The sequence below is a fragment of the Tenrec ecaudatus genome, chromosome 11 (assembly GCF_050624435.1).
Source record: "Tenrec ecaudatus isolate mTenEca1 chromosome 11, mTenEca1.hap1, whole genome shotgun sequence".
NCBI classification, from domain to species: domain Eukaryota; kingdom Metazoa; phylum Chordata; class Mammalia; order Afrosoricida; family Tenrecidae; genus Tenrec; species Tenrec ecaudatus.
In genome coordinates, this window is record NC_134540.1 from 12,386,492 (window position 1) to 12,398,796 (window position 12,305).

Here is a 12,305-nt window from a genome sequence, read left to right on the forward strand (position 1 = left end):
GGACAGATAACCCCCTCAGGAACAATAATGGGAGTAGTGATACCATCAGGGTAGTGGAAAGGTGGGGGAGAAAGGGAGAACCAATGATAATTTTGATTTATAAACACCCTTCACCCCGCCCAGGTGATGAACAACAGAAGCATGGGTGAAGGAAGATAGCAGATGGTGTAAGATATGAAAATAATAATTTATAATTCATCAAAGGATCATGACAGTGGGAGGGAGGCAAAAAATGAAGAGCGGATAGCAATGGCTCAAGTGGAAAGAAAATGTTTGAAAAAAGATGAAGGCAATATATGTACAAATGTGCTTGACACAATGGGTGTATTGTTCTAAGAGCTGTAAGAGCCCCCAATACAATTATATATTAAAATAAAAAAGAAAGAAATAAAATGTTTCAATCATATGTATATACACACACACATATATACACCTTTACAAGGTATACATACTCAAGACTCAAGCTGCCCTTAAAAAGTGTGTGTATACCTTTTAAAGGTATACATACACACACATATATACATCATATACACATATAAACCATATATACCCATGTAAACCACATATACACATATATACACCTTAAACAGTCTCAAATTGTTAGGAAATAAATTCTTTTTTTTGTATCCAAAATGGGTTTATTAGAATGGCTTCTCACTCGTCGTGACCCAGGGTCTTTTAGTGCTGCTTCCGTCTGAAGGAGCATCCTTCTGTGAGCCTTGCTTTTCCTCCTGGAGGCTGACAGAGGACAGTAGAGCAGCCAACACACAAAACTACTGTTTGTGCATGGCTGAAGACTGTGGTGATTTTATAGCAGCCTGGGCATTTGACATCCATGAAGTAGGAATTGGGCTCTGCACCAGGCGCTTCTTCTTGTGTTTTCTCTTCTCCTCTTTGGGAGAGGGGTGAAGGAGATCCTTTGCAAGAGGCATGATTGCCGGGTGGTCGTCAGCGCTGGAAAAGCAGGAAACAAATTCTTAATTTAATCTAACTTAATAAGCAGAACCATTTCTTTTGGTTTAGGGCTTCAACAAAAAACCCTATAAGACATTTAAAGGAATAGGTTTCGGCAGAGCTTCCAGACTAAGAACAGATTACGATGAAAGACTAGGCGTCTCACTTTAGAGGAATTGGCCACTGAAAGCCTGATGGATAGCACAGGACAGTCAGATACTGGAAACTTGAATGGCTTGGTGGTATTTTTATGGAATATGTGTTTGTTTCATGTTGTTTTCTTAAACTTCCCATTGAACTCTTATGCTGAGTTCTTTTTTTTGTTTTGTTTTATATCATTTTATTAGGAGCTCATTCAACTCTTATCACAATCCATACACACATCAATTGTGTAAAGCATATTTGTATATTAATTGCCCTCATCATTCTCAAAACATTTGCTCTCCACCTAAGCCCCTGGCATCAGTTCCTCATTTTCCCCTCCCTCCCTGATCCCCTCTCCCTCATGAACCCTTGATAATTTATACATTATTTTGTCATATCTTTCCCTGTTCAATGTCTCCCTTCACCCACTTTCTGTTGTCCATCCCCAAGGGAGGAGGTTATATGTAGATCCTTGTAATCGGTTCCCCCTTTCCAACCCACCCTTTCTCCACCCTCCCAGTATTGTCACTCTCACCACTGGTCCTGAAGGGATCATCTGCACTGGATTCCCTGTATTTCCAGTACCTATCTGGACCAGTGTACATCCTCTGGTCTAGCCAGATTTGTAAAGTAGAATTGGGATCATGATAGGTGGGGGGAGGGGAGGAAGCATTTAGGAACTAAAGAAAGTTGTATGTTTCATCGCTGCTACATCACACTCTGACTGGCTCTTCTCCTCCCCGAGACCCTTCTGTAAGAGAATTTCCAGTGACCTACAAATGGGCTCTGGGTCTCCACTCTGCACTCCCTCCCTCATTCACAATGATATGAGTTTTTGTTCTGATGATGCCTGATACCTGATAACTTTGACACCTTGTGATCATACAGGCTGGTTTGCTTCTTCCATGTGGGCTTTGTTGCTTCTCAGCTAGATGGCCGCTTGTGTTCCTTCAAGCCTTTAAGATCCCAGACGTTATATATCTTTTGATAGCTGGGCACCATCAGCTTTCTTTACCACATTTTCTTATTTACCCACTTTGTCTTCAGCGATTGTGTCAGGAAGGTGAGCATCATAGAATGTCAATTTAATAGAAGAAAGTATTCTTGCATTGAGGGAGTACTTGAGTGGAGGCCCAATTTCCTTCTGCTACCTTAATACTAAACCTATAAATATATGCACATAGATCTATTTCCCCATCCTCATATAGAAATATATTTGCATATGTATATGCCTTTATTTAGACCTCTATAAATGCCCTTTGCATCCTAGCTCTTTCCTCTATTTCCTTTGACTTTCCTCTTGTCCCACTATCATGCTCAGTCTTCATTTGGATCACTTGTTGTTCCCTTGTCCCTGGGTTTGTTAACACCAATACCTTTCCCCTCACCTCCCCCTCTCCCATGTCCCCCCAGAACTGTCAGTCCCATTGTTTTCTCCTCCAGATTGTTCATCCAACCTATCTTATTTAGACAGACCTGCGGAGATAATAACATGCACAAAAACAAGGCAGAGCAAAACCAAGCAACAATATACAACAAAACAACAACAACAAACCAATGACAAAACAAAACATACCAAGAAAGAAAAGCTTGTAGTAAGTTCAAGGACTGTTTATTGGACTCCAGGAGTGTTTTCCAGTCCAGTCTGTTGGGGCACCACGCCCTGGCCCCAAAGTCAACCTTCAGCATTCCCTGGGGACCTCGCTGCTCTGTTCCCTTGTAGTTCTGTTGCACCCTCTTAACGTCTTGCCTTGGTGTTGCGGCATCAGATTGGGTGCAATTCCCACTCTGTGTCTCTGGTGTTGTCCCCTGTAGGGCTATGGGTCAGTGAGGGACGTCATGTCTTATAGTGGGACTGATCATATGGTGGTCCTCTCTGTGGACTGGCTGCTCTAATTAGGAACTTCGTCCTCAAGACCTGGTGGGCTAGGATGTGCTCCACTCTCTCCTTCTCCCCCTTCTTCTGCTCCCATGTGCTCCAATCAGATATATCCCTCTCCTGGAGCTGCGGATTCAATGCCGTCCTTTGAAACAAATTCTTCTGGAGGAAGGAGCAGGTGTCGACGTAGTAGTTGGGAATGGGACCGGCCTTGCAGACCTCTCCAATGGTTCCCTACTCCATGTTGGCATGTTACCTTCACATCTTGGAGCACTGGGTTGAGGTCTAGTCCCCCTTTCCCTGTGGAGATATAAACTCTACCCTCCCCTTGTGTGGGTTATTACTGAGCATTTTCATAAAAAATTTCCACCGAACAATCTTGACCAAAGAAGGGATAATACAGAACAGAATTTCAAATTCTCGTGGACTCTTGACATTTTGGAGAAATGTAGGATGAACAAATCATCCCTTGAAACTATTATCCTCATAAAATCTTTAGACCTGAAACCAAAATTAAGCCCTGAAGTTGTCTCAAGAACAAACAGTAGTTTAGCTAACCTAGGAAAAAAATGTCTATCTGGAGCAGTATGTTTTTTAAAGAGCCACCTGTGCAGGTGCTTCATTGTAACAATCTGGAAATCTCAAAGATGGAGCAGGGACTCAAGTAATACTTGGAATATCTCCAAATGGATTTTATCCCATTGTAAAGTGTATACTAGTGGTAGCATATTTATTGTCTAGGTGGCTTGAAGCGTTTCTCTTTCAAAAAGTGAGAACATATACAATGACTAAAATACTCTTAGATTTGGTGTCTTCTAATTTAGTGATTTCCAATTTATCAACCCACTGACATGGGTATACCATAAACTAAAAAAAATTTAATCCATGAAAATATGTTAAGGTCTCAAAAACATGTCTGCCTTTATCATTCCAGATTCTATGGGGGTGGGGGGTGGGGGGAAGACCTACATTTTAATAAAACGGAAAGATCCAATTTATATTCCATACTGAGGACCTTCAGAGAACCTTCAGAAGCAGACAGTCCATAGAGGTCTCTTGTTAACGTAAGATCCTCAGCTTGTTGACAAGGTCTCAGAACAAGAGCGTATGTGTCACAACGTTCTTCCGTGTTCTTGTTCATCTAGTCATACTTTCCCTCTTGATTCGTTAACTTCTGAATTAATCTATCATGTGCCTCTTATTGGTAATAGCAGTTGCGTACATTTAAGCTTTACAGAAACACCATTATTCTAATGATATAATTCAGTTTTCTCAAGCTATAGTCAATTAGAAAAATTATATGAAGGTATGCAACACCAGTCGTCCAATAATGACACCCTTTGAGACCGACACATACACAGAAAAATGGCCTTACCTCAGAGGACCGCAGTGACAACAGTGACCGTCTGCTGACTAGCACCAGAGAAAGTATGCCAACAGCTCCAGCAAAGTTGCATCTCTCATCCCGTTCCTGGGTTATAGTTAAATACATGAGTCAGACTGTGTAATCCCAACCGAGGACCAAGGTTGTTTTATGGGGCATCTGTGCCCTTCCAAGAGTGAGGCTTCATGATCCCTTACAGAGCCCCAAGGAACGAAGTGTTTACTGGAGAAAAGCTCTTACGGATAGACACCCAGTATTTAGGACTTAATTGGATTGAAGCGATCTTCACTTTTTTTTCTCTCACACTGCATGGGAAATGACATAAACATGACCCAAAGCACAACAAACAAATTTAAGACTTGTTAAATCATTTAATTAAGATTTTTCTTTTGACCAACCAGGGAAAAGTCCGTGCCAAAGCTAACACTTCACATTATACTCCAAACTTCAGGTGGGGGAAAGAAAATACACCTAAGCCCAAAGAGAAGGTGACCTAACTATTGGAGAGACATGAAGCATCACTCAGGCTGTTACTGATAAGGCCTGAAATATCTTGTGTCACAATTCTGGAGTGTCTCATACTCTCGTTCAACACTTCCAGTTATGCATTTGCTCGGTGTCCATCATCTAGATAGACAAAAACACAGCCAATGTACTGAAAGATGAGTCAACAAATGATTACAAAATGAGACCAGGGTGAAACTTGCTGATGGGCACACAATCTGAAATTCATATCTTCAAGGATCATCAACAATAGCAAATTTGGAGGCAATCAGCATATTTCATAGTGTCTCCTGTATCTTTAAATAAGGATCAAGACAGGTGCCTGAGAGGCAAACAAAAGTTTCCATAAACTTGGGAGTGATTGTCCTGTACCCATGGTAACAGAATCCATGAGATCTTGTTTTAAACCTACTCAACCAATTAACCAAACTCGCCTCAGGGAACACACTTTTGTAAGTCAACCAAGCATCGTCAGACCTTCACTTCAGAAATTCAGCCAATCGATATTGGAATCTCTTCAATAAAGATGTCTCAAGGATCTTATAACAAATCAGAAGTCTGCTCCTAAAAGACCTACTAGTATAGCGCTCCATCACTATACCAGTTATCAGTTGCCCTTAAGTTGATGCTAACTCATGGGGATGCCATACGCACTCTCTCCCGTACTTGCTTTGAGGAGGTCAGCTGCCATGTTGTGAGATACTCTCTGTAGAGGTTCATGTGGCAAGGAACCCGGAGATGCAGCCTGAGTGCAGCGGTTCTCAGGAAACAGAACATTATCAACAACCATTAGTGAGCTAGGAAGAGGCCTCTTCCCAACTGAGACGAGATTATGTCAAGAGACCCAGAGCATGAAGACTGAAAAGCTGATGGGCCCCACTAGCCTAGGCTCAGATTTTTGACCCACAGCAATTATGTGAGAATTAATAGTTGATGCCTTACGCTGCAAAACTTGGCCACAATTTTCTGCTGTTGCTAGGGGCCATATAACGGATTCCGTCTACCACTCCTTCCTTCTTTCTCTCTGTCAAAAGCGCTTGCTTTCTCACTGCCTTTTTACCCACTCTTTCTCAAGTTCCTTGCTTGGCAGCTTCTTCTGCTACTTCCTCAATGACTGTAGGTCTCAGTTTCTTAAGCCATTTTCTAGCTTTATAGCCACTTATTGGTATCCTCATTTCCTTATGGCTTTCATGATCATTTATAGGTTGATTTGCTTCTAATCCACATCTCATGCCAGACCTCTCTGTTGGGCTTATCTTGACCCAAATGTTCGTTTTGGCACTTTTGTTACTTTTTAAAATGCATCAGAACTGGACTTGGGACCTGCCCTTCCAAATCCTACTTTACCACAGTGTTCCTTATCAAACGAAATGGCAACTCCCTACACCAATCCACTACCGAAAATGTGAACTTAGAATTAGTCTTAACTCTTCCTTCCCAACACACATCAAATTATTAACTGAATATTATTGATTCTATCAAATCTATTTACCCATGTCTACTTTTGGGGGGTCATACTACTTTATTAGTACATAATCTAGACATCATCCCATTCAATAGTTCAGTCGTACCAAGAAGTGTTGTTTGATCACTACCACAATAAGTTTCAAAACATTTTCTTCCTTTTTGTATTCCTTGATATTAGCTCCTCCTTACCCATCACTTCCCCTGCCATTCCCTCCCGTCACCCTAGGAACCCTCAATTCAGTGGTCTTTATAGATCCACCCATCCTGGGTTCCATATGCCTACTTTGAAGAACTCTCCTCTGGCCTTAACACCCATCTTTCCAACCTAGGTCCCGTCGTAGAGGTAGAATTATTTTTCTTTAAGATGTGTATATGGTCTCGTCATCACTCCCCTGAAGACCTTTCAGTGACTCCCTGCTGCACTAAGAATAAATTCCATACTCATCAAAACGTTTTATAGAATCCTTTAGGACAAAGCCCCCGCTTACCTCTTCAACTTCACACAACGAATGGCCCAAATGTCAAAATTGCCAGGGTTGAAAAACTCTGTCCTAGAGTTTGGGGTCCACAGAAGGGAGAAAATCAAGAGGATGGAATTTAAAGAAACCCTGCTGATGAGATCAAGGACTGCAATCTTCAATATGGATTACAACTCACTGTAAAGCAGAGAAAAAATACTCACAGCTGAATGAATAGATAACATCATGATAAACAGAGAACAGGTTGAAATTATCAAAAGATTGCACCTTGCTTGGATTCACAAACAATGCTCATGGAAGCAGCAAACTACCCCCCAAGACAAACAAAGAACATATTTCATTAGACAAATCTAATGCACAAGACCTCTTTAAAGTCTTGAAGAGCAATGATGTAAGTCTGAGGACTAAGATGCATCTGGGTCAAGCAAGGGGATTTTAAATGGCCTCATAAGAATGTGGAAGTTGGACAACGAATAAGGAAGAATGGAGAAGAATTGATGCATTTGAACCATGGCATTGGTTTAGAATACTGGATTTACCATGAACTGCAAGAAGAATAAATAAAAACGTGTTGAAAGAAGTGTAGCTAGACTGCTCCTTAGAGGCAAGGATGGTGAGACGGCATCTCACATACTTTGGACATGAAAACCTTTATGGGGGCAGATAGCATCAACTTTCCCCTGCAGACTAGCTGCTGGTTTTGAACACTCCATTACGAGGTTAGCTGTCTCACACTACTTGACACCCCCATCAAGGAGTTTTAATCTCATTGATTTAGAGACAGATGTTTATATAAGGGGAGTAATTCTAAATGTCCTAGAAATGGAATAAATATAAAATGCTTACAATGTTTAAAAAACAGTAATTTATAAACAATTTCCCCCCCAAAAAAATTTTTAAAATTAAAATTCACGTAATGCAAATAATCTTTGGCAAACTAAACCAGTATTTTTTAAAACAGTGTTTCCCCCTTAGATACATAAATGGATTTTGAGTTTGTACTTAATCATAACCCTAACCCAAGAACAATTAGTTTTTGAGGATGTGACTCTGCTCAATGCTTGCTTACATGACGATATCACTGCTATAACAGTGTGGTGAAGAAATCAGACAGACAGTGCCTGGCTATCAGAAATTAATCCTGTCTGGGGTCTTAAAACACGCAGCTATCTAAGTGAACTGTCAGCTAAGCCCACATAGGACTCTGTCAGCTTGTGTGATCCAAGGATTTTAAATAACAAAATCCAAGCTCAGAGGAGGGAAATTGATTAGAGTTTAAATTCTGAACACTTGGTTTACAGAAAGCCATGGAAGACAGTGAAAGCCCCAAATCCATTTTCAAAAACCCTATGAAGATTAAGCCTCTACTGAATTCCTTATGACCATTGATTTGGATGTGAAAAGTCTTGCCTTCTGACATAGTGTATCAGAAAATGAATTAATGCAGATAATAGCTTGATTAAAACTTATCTCTCTTCTCGTTCAACTCATTCTTAATTTGTTCTGGCTTTTATTATTTCTGTTTTCTTTAGACTGAAACTTCCCTGTGTTATGTTTGTTATTATTGCTGGGGTTTTGATGTATGATTTCCTTTATATGAAATTCGGGATAGGCAAATCTATAGACAGTAACTAGATTAATAGTTTCTTAGGGTTCTAACAGGGAGGGTTGACAGGAAAGGAAGGAGGACCTAATAACAATTAGTGCAAAAGTGAAGAAAATGTTCTACAATTGAATGTGATCTCTGCACACTTTGTAATATATTCAAACCACTGAATAGTATGGTATGTGAATTTTGTCAATAAAGCTTTCAAAAGCAGCAATTTTCTTCTGGGTTACCCTTGTTAGATATAAATGTATGTTGTATTCTACTTGGGTATGCTTTTCCCTACATGTTTATTAATAAAACAAGCTACCATCACTTTTACTAAAATTTGAAATTATGAAAAATATAAACTTGTGCTTCAACAAATCGTATCATAATGTCGACAAGATTTATTTCATCAGTGATTATATTTTATGACTTTGAAATTTCGCTCTGTGCATTTGGATTTCTTCCCAGTCTCTAAGCACTCAATAAGTTTTACTTTTGTGAGTTTTCACTCTAGGATAGAATTCAAAGTTTCCCGCTGGCTCCAGAGGACAGTCCTGTGTTTCAGTTTCTTCAAATTACTCTTCCTGGGTCTAGAGGTTCTCAGTGTAGGGACCCTGGACATTCTCTCCTTGGGTCTTGTCTGCATGGCATTTATGGATCTCTCTTTGTGCCTGTTTAGTCGATGCTCTAGCAGCACTAGATAATAGGGCGAGCATCCCTAGCGGGGTTCAATTACCTGAAGACTAGCCAATGTTTGCTATTCTCCTCCCTCATCTTCTCATTAAAACGATCACATATTGAACTTTGCTTTTTTTTAAGAAACAGAATGGTCTCCTTATGCATACATGGTAACTGCTGGGGAAAAGTTTCCTTTTTAAATCTTTGTGTTTCGATTGTTTTAACTTTGATTCCCTTTTCAGCAGGTGACTGGTCCCACAGCCATTTGATAAGTCGTTGGTCCTGTTCCAAGAAGGCCTGATAAATGAATAGGCCGGTAAAGCATCATCTGACTTAAAACGACGGAACGTATACTAAAAGTTGAGTTAATCTTTCACATGATTCAAACCGATTGCTTTATGAACCAACTCCATCATGAAGGTTTCATGGCCAGGCTAAGACTAAATCTTCCAGCAAAGTCATTGTGTTAGATCCCCAGATCTGACGCTCTGCGTAAGACAAGGCATTGTGCGTAAGACAAGGCATTGTGCGCCCATTTTGTGATCAGTGATTGTGCCTGGAAGGTGAGTGTCACAGAATGCAGGGTTAATAGAACAAAGTGTCCTTGCCTTGAGGGAGCACTAGAGTAGAAGCTCAATGTGTGTCTGCTACTTTAATACTTAACAGATATGTACATAGATCTATTTCCCGATCCTTATATATTTACATATGTACATGCCCGTATTTAGACTTCTGGTTCTTTCCTCTATTTCCTTTTACTTTCCTCTGTCCCACTATCATGTTCGACCTTCATTCAGGTTTCAGTAATTCCTCTCAGCTACATTGCACTTGATCAAACCCCACCAGGAATCCTATGCCCTCTTTGCCTTTAGATCACGTGTTGTTTTTTTATCCCTGGGTTTGTTGGCACCCCCCTCCCTCCCCTCTCCTGGAACCGTGGGTCCCCTCAATAAAATTATTTTTAACACCCCACAACAGAAAAACAACCAAAAAAGGTAAGGCGTTTATTCTTCGGTCTCCACGGTAGCCATCCTGTCATCATCACGTCACTGATGAGTCACACCGCCTCCTCCGAAATGACAAACATTTCGAATGGTGTCTTTTTTTGGTCACTCGGCGGCTTCGGTTTCCTTTGACAAACTTTTTTTCTCTCAACCCCTCCCTGGTCTGCGCCCTTCGCCCCCGCGCCCCCTCAGCGCCTGAACTTCTCTTCCAAGGCCAACTCCATCCCTGGAGAGCCCCAGTCGGGGTTTGCCCTCTCGGAAGCGTCGCTCCTCACCCTCCGCGCGGAGGCGAACCTGTGCTCCGTCCATCGGTCCGCAGGCTCCACGCACCCTCTCCCGACCTCTCCCTCGCAGACCGCGGCCCCAGCGGCCCCCGTGGCAGCCGGACCCGTGCCGCTCTCACGCGAGCGCCGCGGAGCCTCGACCTCTTCGCGGCGGCGCCCGTGGAGGCGTCCTTCCACGGAGTTTTCGGCCCGCCCACCTCCCGTGGCTCCTGGACAGCGATTGGCTCCCGGCTCACGTCACTCCGGGCCCAGGCGCCTCGCCATTGGTGCGCTCCCCCGCACGGATTGGAGCCCTTTGGGGGTTCGGCGCAGCCAGCCTCCCTGCGGCGGTTTGCCGTTCGCTGGTGATGGCGGCCGCCTCGGCCGCAGGGGGGGTGCCTGCCCCTGCAGCCCCCGTTCCGGGTGCGGACGGCCATGGCGGGTCTCCGGAGGACGCAGGAGAAGGGCTTGGGCCCGTGGACGCAGAGACGGGCGCGCAGGACTCGGGGGTCACCGAGGGCTACGACGAGGACGTGTTCGAGGTGGAGAAGATCCTGGACATGACGACCGAGGGGGTAGGTGCGAGGCCTGGGAGACGGGCGGGGGGCGGGGCTGGAGGTGACACCGGCCGGCCCCCCTCGGGCTGTGCAGAACCGCAGGGCGCTGGGCGGGTGGAGATGCAGAGGCCGGGAAGGTGAACGTGGAGGTGTTCGTTATCCTTCAAAGGCATTCGTTTTGACCCTTCCCAGTTTGGAGAGCTTGGTGGAGGACTGCGGGGAGGGAAGACTGCTTCGTTCACCCCCCTGGAATGGGCCAGCTGGAAAATTAGTAGCACGTGCATATCCAAAACATAAGCAGGGAGAAGGCACGGTACAGTCACAGCTCAGCGGATGTCCGCACGGCCAGGGGCGGAGTGGAATGGCATTTCCAAACGGACCCTGGGCTGTGTCTGTGAAGGTACGTGTCTGGCAGTTTTAAAGGATGTTTTGGCGGCAGGGGTGAAGTCGTTTGCGGTGGGGTGTGCAAGGATTGAAAGAAGCGTGCTGACAACCAGTGAAGGGTTTCCTTGGTCGTCGATACTTAGTATCCATCGCAGGCGAATGGCACTGCTGGGCGCTGGGAAAGGGTGACGCCGAAAATAATGCGTCGTCTTCCCACAGCTCCTTCTCACAACTCAGTGACCACACCATTTCCGGTCTTTCCCCCCACAACGTGATCTGTTCTCTGGCTTAAGATCCTCAGGAATTCCCTTCCAACGGCAGAATAAAGTCTGGGTGGCATTTAAGAGCTTTCAGAACCTGAGCAGTATCTCTCAACCTCTGCGTGAAATGATTCCAGCCACACACTCTATCTGTACTTTCTCATCATGCTGACCAGCACTTGACCCGGCCTGTTCCCCTCCCTCTGCGGCCTCCTAAAGCCAAAACGACCCTGATCTCTGCAGAATGAAGGGCTTCTTCATCAGTGCCGTCTCACACGGGGTTAGCATTTGCAGCATTATGCTTCTTTATATGCTTGTCATAGAGTTGTTATGAGTTGGGCTTCTATCCGAAAGGTCAGCAGTTCGAAACCACCAGCTCCTCCTCTGGAGAATGCCAGGGCTTTCAGTCTCGGAAACCCACAGGGCAGGTCTGCCTTGTACTATGAGTTGGCATTGACTTGATGGCAGTGAGTTTTTTTTTTTTTTTGGCTGTTGTGCTTTAGGTTCAGTGTTAAATAAAGAGTTAGGGTCTGGAGTAGGGGATAGTTAAAATGCAATGCCATTCATATTGTGGTTGGGTACAATACAATGAAGATCAAAATATTTTTCCTGTGTAGCCTTCCCAAATTTATTACTAGCACCTTGAGGTGAGAGGAGGATCTCACTATTGTTTTGTATTGCCTGCATTTGGCATAATCCTTGGCACCTAGAAGAGATTTAGAAAATATTTGGTTAGGAGAGTAGTACTTTCCAG

At 43.5% G+C, this 12,305-nt stretch overlaps 1 protein-coding gene and 1 pseudogene across 1 annotated transcript in view; one reads left to right on the forward strand and one right to left on the reverse strand.

The window, feature by feature from the left end:
- Positions 1–477: 477 nt before the first annotated feature.
- On the reverse strand, positions 478–932 carry LOC142461649 (small ribosomal subunit protein eS27-like; annotated as a pseudogene).
- Positions 933–10,660: 9,728 nt separating this feature from the next.
- The window catches only part of LOC142461192 (M-phase phosphoprotein 8-like), a 40,306-nt gene continuing 38,661 nt past the window's right edge, over positions 10,661–12,305 (forward strand). The window contains exon 1 of the mRNA XM_075562870.1: positions 10,661–10,925. Within this exon, the coding sequence (XP_075418985.1) occupies positions 10,719–10,925 (207 nt within the window). The 5' untranslated portion in view covers positions 10,661–10,718. The remainder of the gene's footprint in view (positions 10,926–12,305) is intronic.